Below are 27,645 nucleotides of genomic sequence, written 5' to 3'. Positions count from 1 at the left end.
AATATGAATCAATTATGTTTTAAATTCTTATCTTATCTGTTAAAATGGAATGAAAGTCAAGTAGTATAATTTCTTTCGCTAACATCTATAGTGGAATACAACACTATTGTAATTTACCTCTTCACCAATTTAAAAATGACTTTGGATTATATTACATAAATTTTTTGTATTTTCTAAAGGAATAAAGAATCAAAAATAAGTTTTATTAGATATTAGTTGGGAACCATAATAAATCCAAATTGCACAATTTTCATATTAATCCATGCAAAATTTAGTCTAATGATTTGTCTAGTCTTACATGTTTCTATTCTCTCTCTCTCTCTCTCTCTCTCTCTCTCTCTCTCTCTCTCTCTCTCTCTCTTTCCCCACATCTTTATTTAAACCTTTGCCTGTTATTTATCTCAGACCCTAACCATCCTTCACTTCTACTACTTGTTTAATTTTATCAATCTTATACTCTCTTTCCATTATTTCATTTCCTCTCAATTTGATTTCAATTTCTTTCTCTAAAATGGCATCATTTTCATACCTTGACCCAACTCTTGACTCCACTAGTTTCCTTCCAAACAGTCCCAATATCAAGATGTCTGGTTCATTAGAGGAAGATGACATTAACACCACTTGTTTTTCATATAGTTACCCATCTGAACTTCATCAAGAAATTGATGTTAGATTTCATGAAGGAATTAAGTGTATGGATAATAGCAGAATAAGCCTTCCTAATGAAAAAGTTCCATGTCTAATTGATCAGAATCCCATTGGTGATCAACAAAAAACCATCAAGAAACGCATCAAAACAGTGAAGAAGAGGATGAAAGTTAGCAGCGAAGGTCCTTACTCGAGTTTCGATCAATCTAAGGTGAAATTAGCAAACTTCTACCTCAACTCTTGCAATTAAGTTCTTTAAAAATTGTGGGTCTTACTGAAAATTTCACCATTTGTTGTTATTCTCTTGATTTTCCTTAGGGCTCTAAGGAACTCCTAGTGGGTACTTCCATTTAAGAGCAAGAAGGGGTCAAGCAACAAATAATCACAGCCTAGCAGAAAGGGTAAACTCAATCATTAATTTCATTATACCAAGTTTGCATACTTACCCTTCGTCTGTGTGGGACTATTCTCAGTCATAGACCGACCTCCTCGTATATTAAGAACATGATTGTTTTTGTATATGACATGGTGGACTAATTGCTTTTTAGGTGAGGAGAGAGAAATTAAATGACAAGATGAAACTCTTGCAAAAGCTTGTTCCTGGGTGTGATAAGGTGAAATTCTTACCTTTGTAGTTATCTAGCTCAAAACCATTTGACGGTAAGCGGAGATAATATAGATATTATATTCTTGGTTGCTTGGGTACCATTTTTCCCACGTCGGACTACTCTTGCACGCTCCTTCACATATGGTGTTCTTTGAACTTTTTTTTTAGTGAAGCACGTGTAGTCGTCGGGTCTATCACATGTGAGCGTATCTCTGATACCAAGTTAAATTTGTCACCATCCAACGCAACACAAAAAATACACGTTAACTCAAAGAATGCCAACGCGCGTGAAGGGGTGTATAAGGACTTTTCTACATGAAAAAAATAGTACCTTAGTAATAAGAATATACAAAGCTCTATGTTACCTCCGCTCATTGACAATTGGTTTGAGTTGGAGATTCGCACACTTAACGATGACAATTTTTTCATCAATGAATAATTTTGTTTTTTCTTGATAGTTTGTGATTGTGAGTTGATCTCTAACAGGTTACTACTAAGGCTCTTATGTTGAATGAAATAATTAACTATATTCAATCCTTACAAAGTCAAATTGAGGTAACATTAATCACTAAATGATCATACTTCTTGGGTTTTCTTTGTTTTTGTGAAGATAATTCATTAATCCCACTTTCATCTTCAGTTCCTATCTATGAAGCTTGCTTCTGTGACTCCAGTCTGTTATGACTTTGCAGTGGATTTAGACACAATAATGGCTAAATCAGAGGTAAAACAGTTAATTACTTATTCTCTCTACCCATCTTTCTATTTGCTTAAATTTTGTTATTTTCAACTTGAATTTGATGGTGGGTTTCTAACATAAAATTTCAGAGAAAGATGGATTGTTTGGATTCACCATTGTCATCTATTGATCAACAATTCACTAGTACTTCTGTTGACACCATCAATACCTTCACTGCCAAAGATAGCTACCCTTTTGTTCAACCTCAACAAGAGCACATATTACCCACTACTTTCTCTCAGGTATTATCCACTTAACCCTTCATGACTCTTTTTCAAACAAAGTTATTTTGCGAAAAGGTCGTAGACTAGTACTGGGTTTCACGAGGGGGTTGTAATTTTGTTATTATTCCTAGAACGAAATTGACATATGACCCACCGACATGACCGCTTGTCTTATGTGGCTAATAGGTGTGAGAATAGTCCCACATGGGAGAATGGGTAACTAGCAACCAAAAATATAAAGAATAGGTCCTCTCCACTCATTGCCAATTGGTTTTGAGTTGGATGGCCACAAACTTAACAACAAGGGGTGAAACTGTGAAACGACAATTTACCCTTAGTCTTTTATGTAGCAGTTAGTTTGGGTGGTACGTGTATCATCTTCGTTCTGAAAAAGAGTCATGCATTAACAAAAACCGTTTACATATTTTAATCTCTTTTCAGGGTAATGAAAAGCTCATACCGAATATGAACGATGAGATCAGACAAAGGACTGGGATGAGTAGTATCAATGAATCTTGGTTCACATCATTGTATTCTTTCCAATAAACTATACGAAAAAACAGAATCCACCCAATAATTAAGGATACATATCTGGTAAATTTACAAACCATGGCTATGGTTTTTTTGTTGGATTTTTTCTTCACAAGATTATTTACTGTTAGGATCTTGTTTCAAAAGGAGAAGGAGAAGAAATTCCCCAAGAAATTCAATGTTGTTCATGATGAGTATCAGTTCCTAAATGAATGAAGTGGGATTCTACTCAAAAGCTCTAATTCAAGTCCAATAAATTAAAGGGTTTCTTTCTTTTGGCTTTGAATATGAGAATAAGAATTGTTAGAACAAACCAGGAGACAAAAGTAAGTCTAATCAAACACAAACCCTAGATATGTGAGAATATATGTGTTTGAAATGAATTTATTCTTGTCATCTTGGTTTTACATTTTGCAACAATTTTGAACCGTCAATCACAAAAGATTAAAAATGTAAGTCGCCCACCGTGGGGCTCGAACCCACGACCACAAGGTTAAGAGCCTTGCGCTCTACCAACTGAGCTAGACGGGCTTAGCGTTGTAATTTAAGATGTAATTATATATAGATGATACTGGCTCTCATTCATTCCACCTCTGTAATGGTAGAGAAGCAAACCAAGTTTCCCATTAGTAACAGAGAAGAGAATTGGATATCCATCTGAAAACCAGGGTTCATGTGTACAAGTTCGACCAAATGTTCGATAAGGTGATATCACAGACCAACTAGTGTCGTGAAATCAAGTTATTACTTAGAACCTAATGGACCCGATAGAACAAAATCCAATAGTCATTAGTGATGTATAGAATCTTCTTGGGGAGTCTCAGGAAGTCTGCAAATTTTTCCTTCGTTGTCCCTTATTCGGCGACGATATATTTTTTTTTTTCCAAGGTCAGACGTGTCCTAGTTGTCCCTTTGAAATTTGTTCTCTCAAAACTTCCTTCACATGGGTGGAGTTAACACGTACATTACAAAACTTAGAGCGGAAATAAAAACACATTTATGAGAACTATTAGGAAAACAGAATTAGCAGAGGAAGAATTGAAACTCGGTACTCAAAGCAACCTTCACCACTCTGGAGGTACTGTTCTGTCAAAAAACTCAAACGGTAGCTCCTGATCATTGAGCACCACAATTAACAATAGAGTTGTGGTTCAAGGAGTCACTACCTATCAAACCCCAGCGTGGGTGTTTCGTGTTTGCTCTCTCAGACTAGACAGTTCCAGGGAAGGGCGACTAGAATGCACAATGATCAAATTGAATTGGGTGGAGTCAATGATTCCCGCCCGGCACCTAGAGATGGGTGCATCTGTATATTGACGGAAAAAGAAATATCAAATGCACTCACCATTTTTGCTGTATGCACTCACATCTTCTCTAGTTTGAACAAAAAATAACTTTGATGTGAATATAGTAGTAATAAAATTGGTGAGTGCATTCAAAGTTTCCATTGCTGGGAATTCATGGTAATGGGGAATAAAATGGCCTGTTAGTGAGGCTGACTTTGTAGTTGCGGCCCAATAATTCTTGTTAAGAGTGGGATAAATTCTACAAGCACCTATAAATTTACTTTTGGTGCTTCCAGATGTTCAATGATTTCTTGTTGAAGGCACTCATGAGAGCATTCGACTTTTGTACATGATACCTGAAACCCCATGGCTTACAATGACAGCGTATGATAAACGGTACCCAGATGGAGTAATTTTTCGAAGTTACCTTTTATTACTCTTCTGACAAAACGGTTTATATTTAAGTAAAGAGTAAGACTACATAGCCCGCCCCCTCAAACCGTCCAGAGAGAGAAACTCTCTTCTCTCCTGTGACGTCACGTAGAGAGTTTCTCTCTTACACGGTTTAAGAGGCGGTTCTATTGGGCGGGCTGTATAGATTTTTTGTTAAGTAAATCCTAATTTAACATTAATTGTATTTACCGCCACAATGATTTTCAAGGTTACATTGTACTTCATAAAATTACTTCATTCTTTTCAGAGATATATTTCAAACTGAGCCTATCGTTGGGCTATTTCTCAATATATATAAATTGTAAAATCTATCTCTTAACTTAGTAATCTTGAGATCACAACTAAGACCATAACTTTAGTGAATTGATAGCTAAATAATTAGACATAGGGGTATTAGATTTGTTCTTGCCATTGTTTAAGAATGGATTAAATACAAAAGGAATCAACATATATAAAAAATAGGAATCACCTTTGTATTCTCACCTAACAATTAGTAGGTAGTGGCGATTGATTGGTGAAAAAACATTATCTTCTTAGAAAAATAAAGAATTAATAAATTATTTCTTTGGAACTGATAGGTAGTTATTTATCAAACGTTTATATCGGTCTATGTAAGACACATACTGAACTAAAATCGATCTCTATATTATTATTTCTTTTATAGTTTTTTTTGTCGACACTCACATGGCATGTTTGTAAAAATAGTAGTAGTATTATTTCTAAGAGAAATACAAAAGCAAAAAAATAATAAAGATATTCCTAAAGTAGGAATTGGAAGGGTTTATAGATTCAATTTGAAATTGAAGATAAGACTTGGTTACTATAATCCAAGAATATAATTAATACTCAATGGAGTAGGTTCACTGTCTTTTCTAAAGTCAAGTGGGAGTCACAAGGGAACAATAAAATCACGTGTTTTATATGAAGAAATTATGTCAAATATGATGATGACTAACTAGAAACGGATCGCTTTCAACAAAAAAAAAAAACTAGAAACGGATCGGATCGGATCGGATCGGATCCCTACTTTTCACTCATTTATAAGCAAACAAAATCATATAAATATTCACATAAATACCCCATTTGCTCGTAAATGTCTACGAGAATTTCTATTATTAATGTTGCTTATATTTTTCCAAAATTTTGATTAAAATATGTTGCACACATAGGTATCGAGTGATGAATTTTGGACCTGTAAGGAGTTCTTTTTAATTTGCAGCGTGTGTGTGGTCAATTTTGACTAACTTTATCATCTCCAATAACAATTAACGTTTGTTAAATTTTTCGTTATTCAAAAAAAGTGAGATGTCACAAACACTAATCTTATTTAAACTTTTGATGTCTCAAACACTAATTTTTCAAAAGCAAGTGTTCGCAACACTCTCGTTGCAAGTTTTTTGAAAAATATTCAAAATAAAAATTCAATTACATCCGTAAAATATATTTACATAAACCTGCATACTCAATATTTGTCTTCGATAACCACCACCATTTTTTTTCTCTCACTCTCTCTCTCCTTTTCGCTCACTCGATGTTTGAACGAAGAGAGAATTTCCTTCATCAAAACTCTCTTTCGTCTTAGATGAAGGGAAAATATCTTATGTGAAACCCTAAAACTCTCGAGGTTATTTCATAACTCTCGCATTTTCTCTCTTATACTAATTGTTGCGACAAAGGAGAAGTGTTTTACTTGAAATCTTAGGATTCTCCATGTTGGTTACCAAGAAGGGGACCCTTCCTTAATTATTTTGTTGGGACAATGGGAAGATAAAGAGACAGTGCCACCCAAAATTTAGATTATCCTAATACAAAATGTTATCTCCAATTCATCGTCGTAAATTTAGCATTCTTTTTCAGCAACACTGCTACTTGAATATTAATAGATTTTTTTACATTAAGATACTTTAATCATGAACAAATGACTGTTTGTGGATGTATTAATTTTCACATCAATTTTTGTGTGAATGAAGGAATGAATGCATACAAGCAAATTTTGTGGTCACATTTTCTATGATACGTAGGTTCGCGCACGCAGTTTATGAATTTATGTTAGTGTGGAGGTTTATGTGAATATGGTTAATAGATGTAAATAGATTTTTATTTCGAATATTTTTTTTAAAAATTGCAACTATAATGTCAGCGACACTTGTATTTGAAAAAGGTGAATTCTTTGGGGTATAAAGAAAAGTCTCACGAGAATAAAAGACTTTGTCAATCATGATTGATTCAGGGGACATATTTAATTTTGACTCAGAAATAAATTTGATTGTATTTTAACCCTTCACATCACCTCCACCCAACAGTTTTCTACCACCACAACTCCAGATAACAGACACCATCGCCATTCACCACCACCATTTTTTATCATATGTCATCCCTGTTTTGCCTGACAAACTTATCTCCTCTTCCCTCTCATTTCCCATCTTGTCACCTCCTTACCACCATTAACCTAAACCCCAATTCTTTCTCATCAATTACTCGGAAATCTTCATCATTAGCTTCAATTAATGTATTCTCCTTTCCAATCAACAAGAAGATAAATTACATAAATGGGTGTTGTTTCTTTTTTACCAGGTGGAAATTGGTGGAGACTAATTAATAAACAATTTTTCGATAAGCCAAACCTATAATTGTGGTTAGAGTTCTTCATCAAATGTGGGAATTGACTGCTAATGATAAATGAGTTCTCTTTACTGCTTTTGCTTCTTTTATTCTTAGTGCAGTTCGTCTTCCTTACCTTGAGTATATCTATTCCTATGATTCTCAATTACCTACGTAAATTTGATTAGGATTGAAGACATTTGAGGAAGAGCTTATTAGGTTAGTGGAAATATCGATTAGAGTAAAATTATGAAAGGTGAATCTGTTCATTGTAAAGTTTACTTCTTTTGAATCTCACATGTGAAGGAGAGAAAGCAGCCGCAGATACAGAGGGGAAGAGAAGGAGAGAAACGAAAAAGATCAATAAGAACGTCAATTTTTAGACCCAAAATAAAGATGTCTTGTAGGTCAAATTTTATTGACCAAAGTCTTTATGTCCTAGAGGTTTTTCTTTATTCCCTAAAGTCGCGGTCTTTGAAAAATTAATGTTTGAGACATCAAAAATCAAATAAAACTGGTGTTTCGGGCATCTTATTGTTTTGACTAACGGGAGAGTTAACACATCAATTGCTATTGACTCTGTTATTTTTTTGGATAATAAAATTAGTCAAAATTGGTTCACACCTCAAACTCAAAAAAAAAGTACCATTTACATTGGTTTATGGTTATGAAAATACTGACTTTTGTGGAAATGACCACTTAATATATGTTGAATAGATTTTTAAACTACAATGTAGTCTCTGATGGCTGGCCATTAGGCCCTACCAATTGAAAAACACAGAAGAAACACAAATAATGTTGTAATAGAAAGTACTAGAAATACTTAATTTTTTTTTTTTTTTTGAAATTCTAGAAATACTTAATTGTGGTAGGAGGATTTTTACTTTCTTTTTTTGTTTGTTGATACACGATGATTTCTACTTCTGCTCATACCTAGGCTCGAGCCCATGACATGTTGGGAGCACTGGAAAGCATCTCAACGAACTGGGTATGACAAGGTACGAAGATTTTTACTTTCTTTTTTAGTTGAAATATGAGGATTTCTACTTCGAGACCACCAATTTGATCAGAGCACATGAGTGTCATCAAAGGAGGATTTAGACATCCCGCCACTTGAACACAATATCGAAATCTTACCCACTACACTGCAACTGCACATAAGTGTTTAACCCAATGGTAGAACTCACCTCTTTTCGAAAGTGAACTAACATCATTATGTCCTAAAGCAACAGCTTTGGATCTCAGTTACCTATTTGAACAAGTTATAGTACAACATTTGAAACTTAGAGGCGAAGAAAACTCAAGTTACAATATAAAATCAAATAATAATTAGGTATGTGAAGTGTGGATTTCTTAAACTCATCCAAAAGAACAAATCTAATAGTATTAACACATGTGATTAACATTATAAAAACAAAAAGAATCTTCAAAGCGTCTTAGGCACGTATAAATCAAGACGGAACAAAGAAAATATCTAAATGCAATAAGTAATTGAAAAAGAAGGAACAAGAAAGGAAATTTAAAGGGAAAAAACAGATAGAAGAATATTTATTAATGAAGGCACTAATATTATCTATTAATATAAAATAAACAACATTGGCCAGCTAATCTGTACTATATTTGTATAATTAATAAGGCATTAACACTTAATTAATAATATGAATAAAGTTGTTAAACTGTTCAATTTGTGCTTGAACCACCGACTTCTTTAACTACACCAGGGTTTGCATATGGTGACACGGTGCTCATCCTGCTTCAATATTTCAAAAAATTCATTAATTATTAATTATTAATTAAAAGAAGAATTAATTAAAACGTGTTTAAAAAACAAGTAGTATCAAAAGTCATACTCTCCTACTAGTCAACTACTCAAGGGACCCGTGGCTAATCGTCCATTTTTTTTTAATAAGAAAATAAGTGGCCTTATTAATGCTTCTCAAAAATAAATAGAAATCGACAATTTTTATCAAGTTCTTTAGTCTTTAGCGAAAGGAGTAGAAGTCTATCACACCTAATTTGACTTTTTTTTTTTGTTGAAAGTCTAATTTGACTTGTTAGGGTCTTTAGAGTACTGTGTCGATGACTAATAATTGTTGCCATATCGTGGTTTCATGAAGTTTCCCTTCTTAATCTTATCCAACTTCATCATCTTCCATTTTAATAAAATTTAGATCTTAAAAAAAATTGTCCACCATTTCTGTTGTGATGGTTAGACATCTAATATATAATTTAAAGATTTCAGACTTGATTCTACTAAAATAAAAGAATTTACAATTTATTGAACTTGGATTAACCAAAATTAAAATAAGAATAAATAGGTCCAATATGCTTAAGGGTTTTTACAGTGTGATGTTTTCGATAATGGCTCTTATAAAGCTTATTTTATTCATTAGGTATTGTATTTTGATGATGTATTAATATAATAATATACTTCGAAATTTAAAAGTATTTAATAGTTTGAAATACCACAATTAATGTTAAACAAATTACTTAAAAAAGTCAAACTCAGACACAAATTCAAAAAATATACATTATCAACTCAACGAGACCTTCCTAAGGGGACTTTAGAGGCCACCTAAAATGACCATGTTATTCTACGAAAAATGCACTAATAACTTGATGAATGTGATAGAAAATTCCAATCAAATACAATAAAATTACTGATAATACTAAATTGTAGTAATACATGATGGTGTTGGTATTCTTATTTATTATTTTCTCAATTTAAAACATTAAAAACGGAATAAAATAAAGTTGGATTATATTATACTTTGGAAATTTTTAGTCCAAATACAGTGGTTCAAAGTTCAAACCAAAGATGCATTAACCTTGCCCAAAATTAAAATATTATACAAGACTATAGACCACTTTTATCCAAAACCAGTTGCAAAATTTATATACGAAATTGAGTAGGAGACACAAAAATATTGAAATGGTCAAATCCCGATAGCCGACCCTAATTTTTATTTTAAAGGTGTCGGCTGGGTCAGTCATCTTTAACCCATATTACCCTCCAAAATTTCCATATGGGCATGGGCTATAGCACATGTGCTAAAAAGGCTAGCACATGGTATTTACAAACCTAGGTGGTGGTATTTATAGAGCTCTGTCCAATGCATGTACTCCTATCATTTAGACCGTTTTTTAAAGTAAGTTTTATTAATTAGTGTTGCAACAACGAATATTTATTTATGTTAATTAGAGTAAAATTCGTTTTCTTGGACTCCTTTCTCTATCTTCCCGGTAACCTTTCTTCTCTATTCCTCTCTCTCCATCTTCCCCCGTCTCTCCGTTTCCATCTTAACCAACGAGAGAAGAGGGAAGACAGATTTTGCACCAACTTCGGATATAACAAGATGAGAGAAATTTAAAAATTCTAGTGTTTTCTCCATTTACATTTATATTTCGACCGAGTATTATTTATTTTGTGCTCCTAAGTTATTGAGACCTTACAAAGTAAATTTTGTTAGTTCCATAAATAACACTACAAGCTCTCTAAATAGCACATTGTAATGGTATTTACTTCAATTACTCTACAATTTAATACTATATATTTTTAGTCTCCACATTTTATTCACATGGGTAAATAGAAAACGTAGAAGAAAAGAAAGAAGAACCTAGAAAAACGCGTTAAACTAACTTAAAAAAAATTGTACTTCTATCAATCGTTAGGGTTATCAGGAAATTCGGTCAGTTGGTTTGATCTATAGATAAATATACCAGAAAAACTGAAACAGATTTCACAACTTATCTAGAAAACTCACGAAGAACCATAAAAGAAAACCCCGCGAAATCGAAAAAAATATTCAAAAATATATGAAAATAATTACCTCTCTTTTCGTTTTTCAAGAAATCTCTGAAGCGATTTCTTTCTCGCGATCGGAAGATCATCTGAACAACAAAATCAACAAAAAAAAAAAAATCAGATCAGAAAAACAAAAACAGAAATTGAAACTGGAAGTAGTTAATTTCTTTGTTTGTTACGAATATTTTACTCACCTCCGTTAAGTTTTTCGAGTAATAATTTCTGTTCGTCAATTGAAGAAGATGAACAGATAGGGATTTTTGAATCTGATGATTCAACAGGTTTAGATATGTTTCCATTTTCTGCAAATTTCATGAGGATTTCGGCCTGAAACAGATTTAAATAAAGAATTAGAACCTTAAAATCAAAGTTATTATCATAAAAAGATTTAGGAAAATTTGTAGTTAGACGGATTGAAATCTGACCTTATCGCGAGGAACATCAAAAACTGATACAGTTCCGTTATAGAAAATCGTTAATGGAGATGTTGTTATAGTTCCCGGAGTAATCTCAGATGAACATCTGAAATGCATAAAAAAAGAGACAGTGTATAGATCAACAAAAAGGAAAATTATGCCCTAAAAGTTTACACAGATGGATTTTGAAGATCTAGAGAGAGAAAGTACCTTGGATTGTAGAGAGGTAAAGAGAATGAAGAAATCCGATTCTCATGAACTCCATTAGATGACGACGGCTTAAGAAAATCAATAGTATCTACTAATTTTCCTTCGAAATTCTTATCAGCGACAACTCCGGAACTGATTACAGTTTTCAACAGCTGTGGATTCATCTTTGAAACTCCACCTTGTATTCCTGAAATCAAATACTCCATATATATTGAAGTCTGATTCAACTCAAAAAGCAAGAGGAAAAACCGATAATCGAGAAGAAGAAAGATGAAAAAGTAAGTTTAATACCTCGAAATGTTCGTCGTTGATCAAAAACCTTATGAAATTGAGGTTTTGATGAAGAAGCGTTTTCTTTTTGCTCTATTCCGAAGAAATCGTGTTCAATTGGAGATCCAGACATGACTTAATTCTTTCAAATATTTGTTTCTTGATCTTCTTTATTAGAATTTGGATTTTGGATATGAGTTGTTTGAGTTTAGAGAGAGAGAGAGAGAAAAGGGAGAGAGAAGATCACGAGAATGGTGAGATTAGAAGGAAGAAATGACAGGCTTTAAATGGGTAGAACACGAGAAAGAAGGCGACTATATTAAACTATTAATTTCTGGAAAAGGTGTAGGAAACAAATAGCACGTCTTTCACGCGTTTTATTTGAATTATGGGATATACTACTACTGCTCAAAAACAGTGGTTTGTTTTGACAGTTATACCCTCACATTTATTCATTATTTACAACCATCCCATTGAGAAGTTGTATTGACGCCTCTCGTAAGTGTTAGATACGCCTTTTTCCCACACTAATTCCCATTTTTGCCTTGAGATAAGCGCCATCCATATTTCTAGGAGGTGTCTTTAAAACTTACTTACTTTGTTGTATAAACCTCCTAAGCTAACAACAAAACATTAATACAACTATGTTACAAATGTTATACAACTAATCAGTCCATTAAATTGATGTATGTATGCTATATATTAATTGTTTTAAGCTTGTTGTATAAATGGAACAACTCGTGTTAAATGCAGTGAGTCTAAGAGACAACCCAATCTACATGTTTGGTATGTGGAATTGAATTAGGCAGTAAAAGGGAAATGTTGATTCAAAAGGTGGAGGGATTTTTTGAGTCTTCTTCACTTGCAAATTTGCTTTGGTTCTTAATATAATCTACTAGACAAACTTAATATCTACTAATTTTATCTCCGGCGAACTAAAATAAGGTATTGCGATAATTAGGAACTATGTTAGGAATTTGTTATCCGAGTAATTATAGTTTATCCCAGCAGCCAACCATAGTCATAAAAGTTTGTATTATAGATTTATAATAATTACACAACAAATTATATTCTCTAGTTATGATTTTAAAACAGATTGATTGAGAGTACACGGTAGATTCAGACTATCATTCAAAAAAATATTCGCTGTTTGAATTAGTTTTAGTTCACAAAATTGGTTCAATCCTACTGTTACTACTGATCACAGTCAATAAAATCTACAACAGTGAAAAGGAAGAAGGTTATGAAAATGATAAAGAGAAAGACTATCACTCAGAAATATCTATCACTTAAAATAATTTTAATTCACAAAATTGGTTAAACTTTACTGTCAGTACAGATTTCTTTTTTTTTTCTTTTTGAAAAAGAAATTTTCATTTCATTAATGATGGAGTAAAACCCAAACATCTTACATGGCTTTGATTACATCATGTGGCTACAAAAGTGAATAACATCCTGATGATTTGAGGGAGCATTTTTACTAGCATAATTACAAATATGGGCTTTTAAAGGTCATAGCTGTCATGGTCCCACACGAAACCTGGGCTATAGGTGTATGCTCAAGTTTGGTAAATGCCGAGACCTCTTGGGAGGGTCGTGGTGCCTTCGCCTAGACAAAACCTCACACCACGCTGAGTGGCGGCTAAGTGAAGACAAAATCGTGCATGTGGGGGGTCCACGATGTCGTTGCGTACTCTGATGGTCAGGCGAATCGTGTGTCGTCGCCAATGCTGAGACCTTTCGGGAGAGCTGGGAGTGCTCTCACCATGAACAAAACCTCCTACCATCCGTGCGAAGGTGGTGGCTAAAGGAGGGACAATATCGGTAACTGCTGGGCTTGGGGCGTCACAAGTGGTATCAGAGCCGAGGATGACTCTTCGTTGAGGGTGGGGGATTGTGATAGTCCCACATCGCTCACGAGAGTATCCGGAGCCTGAGCTATAGGTGTATGCTCAAGCTTGGTAAATGTCGAGGTCTTTTGGGGGAGCTGGGAGTGCTCTCGGCACGAACAAAACCTCCTACCATCCGTGCGAGGGTGGTGGGGAAAGGGAAGACAATATCGGTAACTGCTGGGCTTGGAGCGTCACAATAGCAAAATCCTAAAAGGCTATACTAAGACCCTTAAAGGCCATTACAAAGACCTAGAGAAGATCTATACTTTATTTATACCATATAATCACATACTTTTTACATATGAGTAATGAACTTATGAATCGAATCCATGATCTCTTGGATTATAGAGTACTGCCCATCTAACATATCAAATAGTAGAGAAGTTGGAGAATTGATGAGTCTGTAGATTGAGGTTGTTGATCGGAGATGAGATTTTCTTCTTAATGTCAACTATGCTTTGAGTCTTCTTGATGTCGAGTTTGAGCGAAAGAATCGTAATTACACACTAACAAACTGCAGTCAGGGTCGTGCCTGACAATTTCGGGGCCCGGTGCCAAACTTAATCGGGGCCTTTTATATAGATGTGACGCAAATAAAATTTACATGCAAAGTGATAACACAAATTTAAATAGTTTACTTATAAATTGTTTTATGAAAACAATGATGAATCTAAACTCAGTGAACGTGAATAACAACTTTATACGATTGGCCAAACATTTTTTCTAATAAAGTTATCCTTGATTAGTACAGACTATTATTCGAAAGTAGGAACACTGATTTTTCTTTCTTACACAATCCAAAATTATAGTCCAGAGAGACAGACTTGAGGGAGGGAGAGATGAGAATAGATAGAAATTTATAAGAGAGGGACATATGAGAAAAGGAAGTATATAGAGTGAGAGAGAAAAAATATAGAAAAAGAAGATTGTAAGACAAATATTTGTGTGAAAGTCATGCACGAATGGAGAGTTTGAGTTGGCCTTAAAAAAGAAAGAGTAGAAAACTGCTTGCTGTTGAAAATGTGCGTGTTAAAATAGTACCCTTATTTTGAACGAACCCAGGAACTTGTAACCATTCGAAAAATGGGCCCCTTGTGGTGGGGGGCCCTGTGCGGACGCACGGCCCGCACCCCCCACCACACGGCCCTGACTGCAGTATCTATATCTTCATGATGAAACAACTTCATCCTCCCTCTAATTGTCTGCCTTTGCTACTCCAAATTGTTAAGGAAAGAAACACAAACTAAAACAAACAACATCTCCTTCGAAAAAGAGATAACAGTCGGAGAAATATAGATCTGCCTTGGGGATTACAATCAATAAAATGGACACCAGTAAAAAGGGGAAACCTATAACACAAATTAAAGCCCCTACAAATTTTTTGTTCACATAAACTTCAGCAACAAAAGTGTTGGTTACACTTGTCACGTATAGACCACCCATATAGATGTGGTCATGTGGATCCTAAGATTTCAATTAATGAATGATAATGAAATTGAGGGACTAACGCATAAATATGTCACCACCATCAATGTGTGGAAAAAAGGCCAACCGCCAGCGACCCACAAAGCATATTGAATTTGTGGGCGTCTGATGCATGAGAAGGACACTATCCAACCAGTCAGCTCGAACTCGTTGATGGACATGGACGTTGTTGGGAAAAACGGGCACTTAGGCGCAGCGGAAACAAGAGTTTTTCCCTTTGTGTTAGTTACGAGGATAATATAGAAGAATATGTGGGAGCAATAAACAAAGAACTGAAAGTAAATAAGACAACGATTTTTAACGTGGAAAACCTCCTTCAACGTGAGAAGTAAAAACCACGGGACTCGTAGTCCAACCAAATCAACTATGATAGCAAAGTAGTTACATACTACGTCCACCCGAGACTCAGACCCTTCCCAAAAGAATCAATCTCAAACACGAAGAAACACGGAGAAACCCTCACAAGAAAGAACAAAACAGTCCAGAAATCTGCAGCCCAAAACGACCCTAAATTCACTAGGATTCCGGCGACCAATCAACGATCCCTCCGTACAAATACTAGATGAATATGTCAAGAACAGTTCTGCCAAATTTCAGCTCAATCGGAGAAGAACTCACCGTCGGATTTTCCGAACAACGAAGACTGCGCGTGCTGAAAAAGTTCTGCCCCGCTCTTCTCGGCAACCTCCTTCTCTCCCTTCTTCTCTTGTGCGTTTCTAATTGTGTTGCCCCCTTTGGTGCTCCTCACACACATCTAAATTAGGTTAAGGTAGTATTTATAGACTCCCCCTTAATCCTAATTCCACCGTCATAAGTAACCGACCCAAAGAAACTCGACTCGGGTCCGGGTTTGGTTTCCTAATCCAAACCCAACTAGGTTTCCCCACTAAGAGGAAAACCCAACAGACGTAACGCCTTGCCAAGCATACCGTCCAAGTCTATCCCTTTAAATGTCCCCCCAACAACCCACATGTATATTTATGTGTAGTTTATGTGTAATATGTACATGTCCGTATATGCATTGCGTTCCTTCCAAGTGTGTGAAGAGGGTATAAATGTGGACGGTTTTTGTCTGCGCCTTATGGACACGTATATAATACATACCTTTCTATGTATACGATACTTTACATGTGTGTGATAAGGATATAGATGTGGACCATATGTGGTGTGTTATGGGCATAGGCGGAGCCAGGAATTTGAGTATGGGCGGGCTGGACATTTATATTTAGAAAAATTTAGAATTTTGGCTACACTACATCATTGGATCTATACACAAGAATTAAACCTTAAAATAGTGATGAACTAGTTTAAAATAGTGAAGAACTTTATTGCTAGTAAGGGAACTAGTTTAAAATAGAGGAGAAATATACACAAGAACTAAACCTTAAAATAGTGATGAACTTTATTTATGTTATAGTTGTTGATGTTAATAGTTGTGGATGTTAATATAAGAACTAGTTTTAAAAAAAATACAGCCAGGATGGGGACTCAAACACGTGACCTCATGGTTATACCCTTCTTGTCTTGCTAACTGTGTTACTGAAGCCTTTAGTTAAAAAGCTCAACGCAAAGTATAAGTCAGGTAGGAAGACTCGGGCTACATCATAAAAAAGCCAACACAAGGTAGAAGTTACAGATGGGAAGACCCGGGCTGCAGCCCGACTTAGCCCACCTATAGCTCCGCCCCTGGTTATGGGGAGTCAAAGTATGCTAATAGGTGATGTGGTGGACGTACAGTAGTGGAGGTATAGTACTTGCTCCGGTGTAACCCCGTGCAATAAGTAACACTTCTAGGATCTCAGATCATCAATCTTGTGTAAATTGTGAATTATGAGCTGATGATCTTGATCTTAAATTACATAGAATATATACAATGCGTTAAAGCACATCACAAAAACAAATTTGGAGTTTGACGCAGCGGAAATCTCTAAAAGGGGCTTAGATCTTCGTCTACAGACCTATCGAATCGAAATTAAGATGAATTAAACTAAAATACTAAATTTTATTGATCAAACTGAATTAATAGAACAACTCCTAGGGCCCCTTTAAATAGCCTTAAGATTTCCTTAACCTAATCGAATTCAAATAGAAACTCATAAATGAAACACTAGAATCCCAAGAAAATAAGAGAACACCTAAACTAAAAACACTTACAAAGAATAGTAATTTTTTTTTACTAAGAGTCCGTTTTGAGGACCTAAGCGATGGAATTTGACTCTCAAAGTGGGCCGGTTGTGACGAAGAGAAAAAGAATGAGCGGAAGGTTATTTCACATCATCCCTCAAAATTTCGTTCAGTTCCGACATCCGTAACTTCAGTTTTGCCCGTGTTAGTCTGTCACCTTTATACTTGGCCGCATCAATTTCTTCCATGTATTTTTCGGCTAATTCCTCTACATCAGAGTCACACTACGGTAATAAAGATTCATCACAAGATCTTATGTGTTATGATCGTAAACAAATATTTTGTTCCGACGACCACGATCGAAAGGTAAGAGAGTAATCTCTTCTGCGTAAATAACATAAACACGTGTACTTTTGTCTATGCAACATCCCCAAGATGGCATATGTCTATGTAAGACTAGGAATCCATCACAAATTCCCCTTCATGTGGAAGGGGAGGAGCTTCTTCTTTTCTTGCTTTACTCAGAGGAGTGGAAGTCCATTATAAAAGAGAGATAAAAAAGTATGTATAATTTTGTTAGTAGTTTGATATACGACCCACCCAAACGTTTGGAAGCCCGAGCGAAATTAAGGCTTTACATGTATGTTCAAAATAAATAAATAAATTTAACAGTGTTTATGGGAGGACTCGAACCCATAATCATATGCACCAAATCTAAACTTGACCAGTAAATTACAACTTAAATATTGTTATAAGTTTGTTTAGAATACAATTGTTATTTTGAAACCAACAATTCAAACATGTGAGGTCCTTCATAACGTTGGGACTCAAAACGTCCGTTTTGGTGGTTTTGAGTCTGGGCCGCCTCTGGATATAACTTCCCAAACTATGTATGTAAATGGTATTTTGGTTACAAATATAATACTATAACGGTCTCGAGGTAATCTTTTGGTCACACTTTATGAATATAAGATTAATTTTTTTTTTTTTATAGATTTTGTCAAATTTTTCGAGGAAACAAAACTTTTTTTTTTCTTGTCTCATCTTCAACAACCAACTCCAACCATCATCTCCGAGCACCACCTTAGACCACCGCCAACACCACTATTTCTCCTTTTTATTTCTCTCTCTCTCTCTCTCTCTCTCTCTCTCTCTCTTTCTCTCTCTCTCTCTCTCATATATATATATATATATATATATATATATATATATATATATATATATATTGTCCACCGCGTCCTACGGACACGGTAGATCCCTTTTGGCTAACGCCTTAACGTATGAGCCAACCTAAAAAATATGTGGCCTTGCTACTCATCGATTGTGTTGAGCATGTCTTAGGGTGTGTTTATATTGGGATCATGCATAACCTAGATGTGTATGTATCACGACACATACACATCTAGGTTATGCATGATCCTAATATAAACACACCCTAAGACATGCTCAACACAATCGATGAGTAGCAAGGCCACATATTTTTAGGTTGGCTCATACGTTAAGGCGTTAGCCAAAAGGGATCTACCGCGTCCGTAGGACGCGGTGGACACCTAGTTGTTATAAGAATGTATAACCGGCTCATTGGGTCATGAAAAAAGAATTGCTTTAACTTAATAAAAAAACAAATTAGTTCGGATATTAATAAAAAAAAAGTACACTCTTAACTTTGATGTCAAATAGAAATTAGATTAGATATTTATAAGTTTATTTGATGAGTTTTAGAGAAATGACAACAGATGATCGGATAATTACAACCATTCAAACTTCATGAATATTACAACAAAGAGAAAGTAAAGAGAAGATAATATGAATTGCAAACTAAGTAACAAAACGCGTCAATATCCTTCATATAAGTTTACTCTTTTGGTTTTGCGGATGCAGTTGTTGTGACAAAAGTACACATCTATCATCAAGCCTTACATTGATTAAAACAACCTGTCACCCATTACTTTTTGCATATTTCTTCCTCACAAAAATAAGTTATAAAAATGTAATTCCTAATACATAATTTTTGTTTCAACCATAAAGCAAAGCTAATATCAAATCCAAAAGAATAAAATAGTATTAATGACAAACTAAAAATTATATAATTGAAAATAAGAACACTAACAATTTATAAGACTTTAAAGATGAATGGTAAATGATACAAAACCAAAAGCTGATGAGAAAATGTTTCCTTTATTGTCTACATCAAAAAAGAAAGCAAGAAAAAAAATATAGGAGTAATAAAAAACAACAATTGATCTTCGAATTTCTTTTTCTTCATTTTTTCTTGACTTGGTTGTTTATTGATTGTCATTCTCCTGTAAAAAAAAAAGTAAATATTAACTACAAACTCAAACCGAGTATAAATCTTGAAGGTTAGATTACACAGAGAAAGAGAGGAAAAAACACAACCTAAATTAAATTCATAGAACTAATGCAATGATAATGATAATTAAAGATAAAGGGGCTCAATATTCAACAAGAAAATGTATTTATGGAGAGATCAGTGGGCTAGAAATACAATCCATCAAGTCTTACTGGTGCGCGATAGATAACTTTAAAAAAGACTTAAACTTCACATAATCGTGACAGAAAGATGAACAATAAAATACAAAGGTCCATAATTTACCACCCGAATGTGATCAGAAACGGTGACCCACAAACCTGAAAATGAAAATCATAGCAATTTATCAAAACAAACTCAAACAACTACAAAGAAGAAGACAATAAAACTACTTACATTCTTTTAACAGAGAGGTTAAATTATTTTGGAGAGATAAATAAATTGACCAAAAATGTAGAAACAATCTTCAGTAGTTATTTTAGAAAGTTCAATTTAATGGGAGGAGAGAGAAAATGATTTTATATATAATTATTTACCTAAAATCGTGGATGGATTTGGTTTGGATAATTTAGAAATATAGTAATTTAGATTTGAAAATGGGTATTTGAAAAGCAACGGAGATGATTGATAACTAAATCTTTAACCCGAATCAATTCCATGGTTGTTATCCACGATTTTCTCCATGTCCCATGATTTTCTCTAGCGAAAACTATCAAAGGAAATAAATAACTGTCTAAACTACAATAGCCTTAGAGCAACTCCAATGTATAGGGGCTGGGGCTCCCAAATTCAAATTTGGGAGCCCCAGCCCCTAAGCCCCATAACTCCAACCCGGGAACCCCGGGGCTGGGCTCCCGGTGGGGCTGGGAGCCCGGGCTGAGGGGCTCCCAGCCCCTAATGTGACCGTTGGGGTGTTCCGAACGGTCACATTTGGGGTGGATTCCCTTTTTAGGGAATCCACCCCACTTTGTTTTAATTTTTTTTTTTAAATTGATTTTTTTTTATTTTGTTATTATTTTAACTACTTCTTTTTTAAGTATTTTTTTTCTAATTTTTTATTTTTTGTGTTTATCTTTTTGTTTTTATCTCGACGGAAGAATATCACATTTTAATTCATAATCGAAATCTAATAATTTATAGTCGAAATTTAAAATGAAACTTTCGCACACGTACTTCGCACACGTATACTATTTTGATTTGGGAGCCCCGGTTGGGAGCCCGACGTTGGAATCGAGAAAAAGCCCCGGGACTCCCAAAATTCAAGGGCTCCCAAAATTGGGAGCCCGAGCCCCACATTGGAGTTGCCCTTAGAAGTGATTCTCCAAACGTGGGAATTAATCAAGTTTAATTCAACCGTATTAGGGGAGAGAAAATAGGAGAGGTATGAGGTGGTTTCTAACTACTTCTCTAAACACGTGGAATGTATCTTAACCGTTAGATTGAGAAATTGAAGATCATAATCCAACAACCGTGAATATCTGAGAGATAAATCGACGGCTGAGCTTCAAAAACACCATTGTGTTTTATATAATATAATATATATATATATATATCACTTACTCTCCCTTCTCTTTCATTTCCTCATCTCTTTCCACCACCATTGCCTCCACGCTCCACCTCCATTTATCTTTCCTACCTCTCGTCCTCTTATTTCTCTTCTCCTACCTCTTTCCCTTCTTTCCTCTCTATCTCCTACCTTTCTTCTCTCTCCTACCTGATTTTTTTCTATTTGTTTTGGTGAAAGGGAAGGATCTCTTCATCGGAACATATAGAAAGAGATAGGAGGAGAGAGATGGACAGGAAGAAGGAAAAAGGAACTAGAGAGGAAGGAGGTGGGAGGTCGTGGTTGGTGGTGGCCAGACGTGATGGCCAAAAGAGAAAAGAAGAAGACTTGGGGAAAAAAAAAACTAAATTCGTCCGTAATGGGCAGTTTGTCGGCGATTATAATTAGCGTGGAGAAAAAATGGCGGTAGAAGCTAGAGAAAACAAAAGAAACAAAAAATTGAAAATATTTCACTTTGTATCTCAAATATTTCTACGAATTAGTAAATTGGTCCAACTGATAAGTTGAAAAATCTCAAATATTTTGCTATCTAAGCTTTGGAAGGAACAAGTCGATAGTCACTATCAAAAACCTTTATGTGTATTTGAAAATATTAAAGGTGTGATTTCCTACAAATTTCTATTGTTGGTGGTCAAACAAGTTACAAACCGCATGTGAGGACCAAAATATAGGAGGTACTCGTTATCTTTTTTGGTTAAAAGAAGAGATAGAGGGTTGGCCGCTCGTTCCAAGTTATATCATTTAACCCTTCCATTATTTGTTAAAAAATCATCTAGTTGTCTATTCAAACTTTCTTTGCTAGTGTACTTTATGATTTCCGGAACATACAATGAAAGAAATGGAGAATTTGCCCTCGAGTTGGGGATATGTTAAAGTAAATGAAAATAGTTAAAAGAAAAAAGTAAAAGCAAACAATAGTTTGGTTATAAATAACTATTTTTAATAGTTTATTTGGGTGCGGTTTTGGGACACAAAGGAAGATCTCTGGATCATACAGATTTAGTCAATTACAGTCGATTTAGAGGACATATTTATTTTTAGGGTCCAAATATTAGATTCTTTGAGCCTAGCACGTGTGTCTTTTTTTCTTTTGGGTGACGTGGAACACGTGTGGCTTTTAAGCCTATCACGTGTGGACCTAAATCTAATACCATGTTAAATTCGTGATCGACCAATCATAACAGAATTTCGTCGACTACGAGAAGTTTCGCAGCTGACCAACCTTGAAACCCTCAAGGAGACCTCCTCGAAGTCCCCTTCGTCTCTAATGGAAAAAACCTTCCTTCACTGGAACTATGAGAAACGGAGAGAGGAAGAGATTAACAATGAGAGAGTGAGATAGATAGGGTAATAGAGAGAGAGAGAGAGAGAGAGAAAGTAATAGTGAGTGAAGGAGACCTAGAAAGAGAGATAACAGTGGGATAGAGAGTGAGATAACGGATACCAGAGATATAGAATAAAAGAATTAAGAAGAGATGAGAGAGAAGAGGTTGAGGTGATGGTTGGTGGTGTCGGAAAATATGGTGGTAGTCGGAAAATATGGTGGTAGATGAGAAGATGAAGATTAGAAGACAAAGTTCAATCAAGTAAATTTTTTAGACCCAAAAATAATTATGTCTCGAAGATTTTTCTTTATGTCTCAAAGCACCCACCTTTATTTACAAGAATATTTTAAAGATGTCATTCAATAAAACTCTAGAACTCATAGGTGCCAAATGTCGGATGTGAATAAAATTTCGAAAGCCAATGCCTTTTCATCTCTTACCATTTCAGCATTCTTTTTTTCTTCGACTAAATTATTTTAGAGAACTCCACTAAGACACAAAAAGTTAGAGGTTCTCTATTAGTCAAACAGGCCTACACACACACACAAAGGTGGTCACATTCTTTGTGTCTTACAGTAAAAGGAAAAAGAAAAAACAGAACTTTAACTTGTTTCACTTGTGTAGTATACTGGACATTTACTTCTTTATAAAATTTTGACATCCACAATTCACATTCTTGTCTAATTGTTTTTTCTAGTAAGATAAAAATACATCGAAAACTAGGCAAGACCGGATGAGACGCCGAGTAGCTCTGGGGTTGACTAATAATAGGACAATTTGGAAGGAGATTGCAGAACAGTTTCACTATAAAACTTGATAGGTTGAGTCTCTTGAATCAAATTACAACGAAGACCACATCAATGTTTGTTAACCCTTTTCCATTTAGACCTCCAGAACTCTGTTGTCAAGTTTCATTCTTTTGAATATTTGTTCTTAAAATTGGTCTAATTTAGCTTTTAATCGACTAGTAACAGAACAAAACCGTGTGATCTTTTTTGAATTGATAATACTTTACGGCTCACAACGACCCTAAGTTTAAAGCCAAAATAGAGTTAGTGGGGGGATTCGCAACACTATCGAACTCGTAAATTCGTAGGAAACTTCGAAGCAACATATAGAATTCTATAATGATAAGTATCTTAATTTTCCGTTCACAATACCACACAACAATTTAGAAACAGATAAGAAGATCGATCTATAATGGTTCAAATGCACAAAATACACCAAACAAGGTTCAAGAACAACCTAATAGTATAGCATATCTCTATGTAAACAGCAGCCCATCCACGACCGGTGGGAAGTCTCTATGTAAACAGCAGCAGATTCCCCATCCACGAACGGTGGAAAGATATTAAGTAAAAGACAGTCTAGAAACAGCAACAACAGCACTCCTCCATCACACAACAGCAACAAAGTGCAGCCAAACTGCATCAGTCAAATAACATGTCATGTCTTAGTGGACGACGAAACGCTTGTGAGAATAGTCCCACATTGGAGAATGGGTAACTAGCAACCAAGAATATAAAGTATAGGTCCTCTCCACTCATTGCCAATTGGTTTTGAGCTGGATGGACACAAACTTAACATGGTATCAGAGCTAGAGCTAGGCCCACACGTGATAGGCTTAAAAGCCACACGTGCTCCACGTCACCCGTAAAGAAAAAAAAAAACACGTGTTAGGCTCAAAGAACGCCACACGTGAGGGGGCGTGTGAGAATAGTCCCACATTGGAGAATGGGTAACTAGCAACCAAGAATATAAAGTATAGGTCCTCTCCACTCATTGCCAATTGGTTTTGAGTTGGATGGCCACAAACTTAACAACGCTAACTTCAAAAACAAGTAGTGTGGGCTTACACCTAGTATTAAGATAGAATTTATATATATGGTTGAAGCTTACAGATACAACAAACATACGCGAAATGAAAGCTATCTAATGGCTATGCCAGAGCCCATCCCGTATGCACCAGAGAGAATGCATATCACGGCTGCTCTCTATCTATCTAACTTCGAGGGTCGAGACTCACATCTAATATAATTCCAACTCTAACTCTAGGTTTACCTATTGTTTCCAACAAAATATATTTCAAGAGTGAAACTATAAATACTTTCGAATATATATACTAGAAATGAACCATAAAACAATAACTTTCAGTAGCGTGTGGTGGGGGGTGGCAGCAGTGCACCCGCACTGGCCCCTCCACCACATGGGCTCCCAAACATCTTTTCAGTTTGTCCTAGTATTACTATCACTTTTGGAATTAAAGGCCCCACCGAACTCAAGTCCATGGACTCGTGAGCTGGTGATATGGTTCTTTCACCTCCCTCGCCCATCAACGCCCAAAGTCACTCTCTCTCTCTTACCCACATTAATTCACTCGTGACATGGTTGTTTCTTTCTTTCTCTCCACCCAACCAAGTTAATTCCCTAATATGCTCTTTTTTTAGACAATCTATTGGTATTCTATTACTTAACTAATAGAAGTTTGGACTTAATTCACACGATTACTTAATCCTTTCTTTATATCCAAATTTAAAGTTAGACCTTGCAAAAATTTCGATGGATTAACTAAAATGATTTATTATCTAGAGGTAATCTCCAATTAAAGTTTATTAATTCATACTTCACTCTTTTAAAATCTTAGTTCACTCAATCCTATAAAGATTGGAGATTTTCAATTGATTAGTTTAAGAGGTAGTTTAATTTACTTATAAATTGTTCACAAATTCTTAACTAATTTTATATAAAATCTCCAACATTGAGATTAGTGATTGTTTCCTAACATAAAAGGTTGAGGGTTTAGGATTTACGGTTTAGAGTTTAGGGTCTCATGAAAAATTTTACACCGGCCCCCTAAACTTACAGCCACGCCACTGATGACTTTGAACCAACCTATTCGACTTAAACTATAAATAGACCTAATTTTTTTATAGACTCCTACCGAATACACGTAATCCAAACTCCTGAGTGAAAAACTATAACAAACTCTAGAAAGCACCAAGACTCTCAAACTACCAACGAAATGGAAATCTTTTTTTCATGAAAGAGATTCCAAAAGGGCGAAAACTACAAATGTGCAAACTGAAAGAAACAAAATCTTGTGAATAAAGAGTTACTAAGATTTCGTAATTATAAATCTTCAGCCCACTAAGGCCTTATATTAAGTAGTTGTATGATCAATGAAAGACAAATGTATCACAAGATTGATTTTAATTGACTAACTAACTACCAAGAGAGGGTTGGAGAAAGGGTGATAAGATTTGCTTAAATAACAGAAAAGCAATCTTATCTCCCTAATTATCAGCCATCCAATTGGTACCCAACTTGTGTTATTGAAATGAAATTCTTAACCATTGACATTAGCTAGAAATCTAAATCAGATAAGTAAACCCATGGAAGATTTTGATTAGACCCCAAATAATCATTTGGGTAGATCTTATCTTAGGCAGTAAAACCAACTAATTGTTGAAACCCATCTTTCCTTGGGGAATAAGTTTTTAGGGATTTGGCTAATCATAAGTGAACTAGTTTAATTTATTGTTCTAGATTCAATCTGGCTATCATATCCAAATTACAGGCCAGACAAGGAGATTATCTGAAGTTCTAGACTAAACCCAATTAATAAAATAACAATAGTAAGGAATCAAAATTGAACAATTTTAGAAAAAAAAAAAATCAATAGGGAATTGATTTTAGAATCACAGAACTATACCAAATTCAAATTCAAACTGAATTAGAAATCCATGAAGAACCCTCATAAAATCAAGTATAAAAACAGATAATGAATCACATACCAGCCTCTGAGGAATGAAGAACAAGAAGAATCATCACGATGATGGTGGTGGTGGTAATAAGAAGGTGGTTGTTGTTGTTGTTGTTGGTAATCATCATTGAAATAACCCTGATAACCAGGATTTGGTGGCGGTGGAGGATACCCAGGATTGGGTGGTGGATACCCTTCATACGGTGGTGGTTGTGAAGAATACCCAGGTGGAGGATATGGAGAACCATAACCTTTCACAAATTAAAGTCAGAAATCAATAATCCCAAATTTGACAGAAAAAAATAATGAAATTAAAATGAAATTGAAGAGTGATAGTTACCTGGTGGAGGGTATGGGTATGAATCCTTTTGATAACTCATCTTTTTTTATTCCACTCAGTAGGAAGGGATGAGATTTAGGGTTTCCAAAACTCCTAGAGAATTGAGAATTTTGCAGATAAATGAGAAATGAAATTGGGTTTTTTTTTGGGAGGGTAAGAAGGAGGTTTTGATCATCAAGATTAAAGTCAAATTAATACACTAGTAAATGAATGCCACGAATTAATGAGGACCGTTGGATGAGTAAGATATTTTAAGTATCTTTCAAACGGTGTGAGTTGGCTGATGACATTGAGTTGTTTACCTGGATAAGGATTTAATTAGAATCGGGCCCACCATGAAACTTCCAGGTGGTTCCCCGTCTCGTCATCTTGTGTGTGAAAAAGCTCCACATGTGAGAGACACGTTCGAGTTATAAATAACATCATTTGGGCCACGACGTAGGGTGGTGTCAACTGGGCTGGGTCAAACCTAGCCAACAGATACGGAACAGGTCCAATATCCCCCGGGTGGGCCTAGACCCAAAGCCTCGAGGACGTAGAGAGGACGTACAAGAAGAAAAGGATAGTCGGATATAAGCCTCAAGTCCACCACTTCTTGGTGTAGTAGGACACCATTCCGCAACACGGAGGGCCCAAGTTCGATCCCATAAAAGTGCAAATCCGGAATTTATTGAACTTCGTATAAATAAAGTAGAGGTACATTTATTAAACTTTAGGTCTCTTAGAATGATCTTTAATGATGAGAGATGCTAGAATCACAAAAGATTTTGACAAAAAAAAGTTCCCAGCTGATGTGGCGGTTGTGATTTTCATTTCTCAACGGCCTAGATTTGGTCAAAGTTTGAAATCACACCCGCCACATCAGCTGGGAACCTTTTTTTGTCAAAATCATTTGTAACTTTATCATTTCCCTTTAATGATAAATATATGGTTTTTAGGATTCAAATCAAGCAGTTATAGTGTTCCTGAATCTTGATGTATTTTATATCATCTGTTAACGATGTATCAATGCTTTGTAATGATGACTCTTGTA

At 35.2% G+C, this 27,645-nt stretch overlaps 3 protein-coding genes and 1 non-coding gene across 6 annotated transcripts; 1 reads left to right on the top strand and 3 right to left on the bottom strand.

Annotated features, from left to right (window-relative positions):
* The first annotated feature begins 664 nt into the window (after window positions 1-664).
* LOC147532739 (basic helix-loop-helix protein 80-like) lies at window positions 665-3,145 on the top strand. The gene is made up of 6 exons (XM_086645578.1): window positions 665-1,049; window positions 1,197-1,262; window positions 1,742-1,810; window positions 1,896-1,979; window positions 2,084-2,236; window positions 2,660-3,145. The coding sequence occupies exons 2-6, from the start codon at window positions 1,224-1,226 to the stop codon at window positions 2,762-2,764; spliced, it is 450 nt and encodes a 149-aa protein (XP_086501704.1). The 5' UTR covers window positions 665-1,049; window positions 1,197-1,223; the 3' UTR covers window positions 2,765-3,145.
* Window positions 3,146-3,207: 62 nt separating this feature from the next.
* Window positions 3,208-3,280, bottom strand: TRNAK-CUU (transfer RNA lysine (anticodon CUU)). Its single transcript has one exon. It is a non-coding gene; the product is annotated as a tRNA-Lys (tRNA).
* A 5,327-nt stretch (window positions 3,281-8,607) lies between these two features.
* On the bottom strand, window positions 8,608-12,137 carry LOC147532737 (protein TIFY 9-like). 3 transcript variants are annotated; one of them, XM_086648750.1, is made up of 6 exons: window positions 11,812-12,137; window positions 11,521-11,707; window positions 11,320-11,416; window positions 11,089-11,221; window positions 10,920-10,980; window positions 8,608-8,839 (listed from the first exon to the last, which is right to left on the bottom strand). In XM_086648750.1, the coding sequence occupies exons 1-6, from the start codon at window positions 11,921-11,923 to the stop codon at window positions 8,770-8,772; spliced, it is 660 nt and encodes a 219-aa protein (XP_086504876.1). In that variant the 5' UTR covers window positions 11,924-12,137; the 3' UTR covers window positions 8,608-8,769. The 3 variants fall into 3 exon arrangements, with proteins under 3 accessions (XP_086504876.1, XP_086504875.1, XP_086504877.1); XM_086648749.1 differs by having other exon boundaries at window positions 8,608-8,842; window positions 11,812-12,116; XM_086648751.1 differs by lacking the exon at window positions 8,608-8,839 and having other exon boundaries at window positions 10,807-10,980; window positions 11,812-12,116.
* Window positions 12,138-23,610: 11,473 nt separating this feature from the next.
* LOC147532736 (uncharacterized) lies at window positions 23,611-26,869 on the bottom strand. The gene is made up of 3 exons (XM_086645577.1): window positions 26,613-26,869; window positions 26,304-26,523; window positions 23,611-23,934 (listed from the first exon to the last, which is right to left on the bottom strand). The coding sequence occupies exons 1-3, from the start codon at window positions 26,650-26,652 to the stop codon at window positions 23,877-23,879; spliced, it is 318 nt and encodes a 105-aa protein (XP_086501703.1). The 5' UTR covers window positions 26,653-26,869; the 3' UTR covers window positions 23,611-23,876.
* Between the last annotated feature and the right edge of the window lie 776 nt (window positions 26,870-27,645).

The sequence above is a fragment of the Eschscholzia californica genome, unplaced genomic scaffold (genome assembly GCF_041429995.1).
Source record: "Eschscholzia californica isolate CP2 unplaced genomic scaffold, dmEscCali1.0.p SCAF_6, whole genome shotgun sequence".
NCBI lineage: Eukaryota > Viridiplantae > Streptophyta > Magnoliopsida > Ranunculales > Papaveraceae > Eschscholzia > Eschscholzia californica.
Note: the sequence above shows the minus strand (reverse complement) of the source record. Positions and strands in the feature narration are given on the sequence as shown.

Bases quoted from the DNA above. Each gene is read 5' to 3' on its own strand.
- LOC147532736 (XM_086645577.1), bottom strand. From the start codon at position 26,652: ATGAGTTATCAAAAGGATTCATACCCATACCCTCCACCAG. The intron at 26,524-26,612 runs GTAACTATCACT...AATTTGTGAAAG, and splicing joins ATACCCATACCCTCCACCAG to GTTATGGTTCTCCATATCCT. The intron at 23,935-26,303 runs GTATGTGATTCA...TGACTGATGCAG, and splicing joins TCTTCATTCCTCAGAGGCTG to TTTGGCTGCACTTTGTTGCT.
- LOC147532737 (XM_086648749.1), bottom strand. From the start codon at position 11,923: ATGTCTGGATCTCCAATTGAACACGATTTCTTCGGAATAGAGCAAAAA. The intron at 11,708-11,811 runs GTATTAAACTTA...ATTTGATTTCAG, and splicing joins TCAACGACGAACATTTCGAG to GAATACAAGGTGGAGTTTCA. The intron at 11,417-11,520 runs GTACTTTCTCTC...TATGCATTTCAG, and splicing joins TTACCTCTCTACAATCCAAG to ATGTTCATCTGAGATTACTC.
- LOC147532739 (XM_086645578.1), top strand. From the start codon at position 1,224: ATGAAACTCTTGCAAAAGCTTGTTCCTGGGTGTGATAAG. The intron at 1,263-1,741 runs GTGAAATTCTTA...GATCTCTAACAG, and splicing joins TTGTTCCTGGGTGTGATAAG to GTTACTACTAAGGCTCTTAT. The intron at 1,811-1,895 runs GTAACATTAATC...TTTCATCTTCAG, and splicing joins CCTTACAAAGTCAAATTGAG to TTCCTATCTATGAAGCTTGC.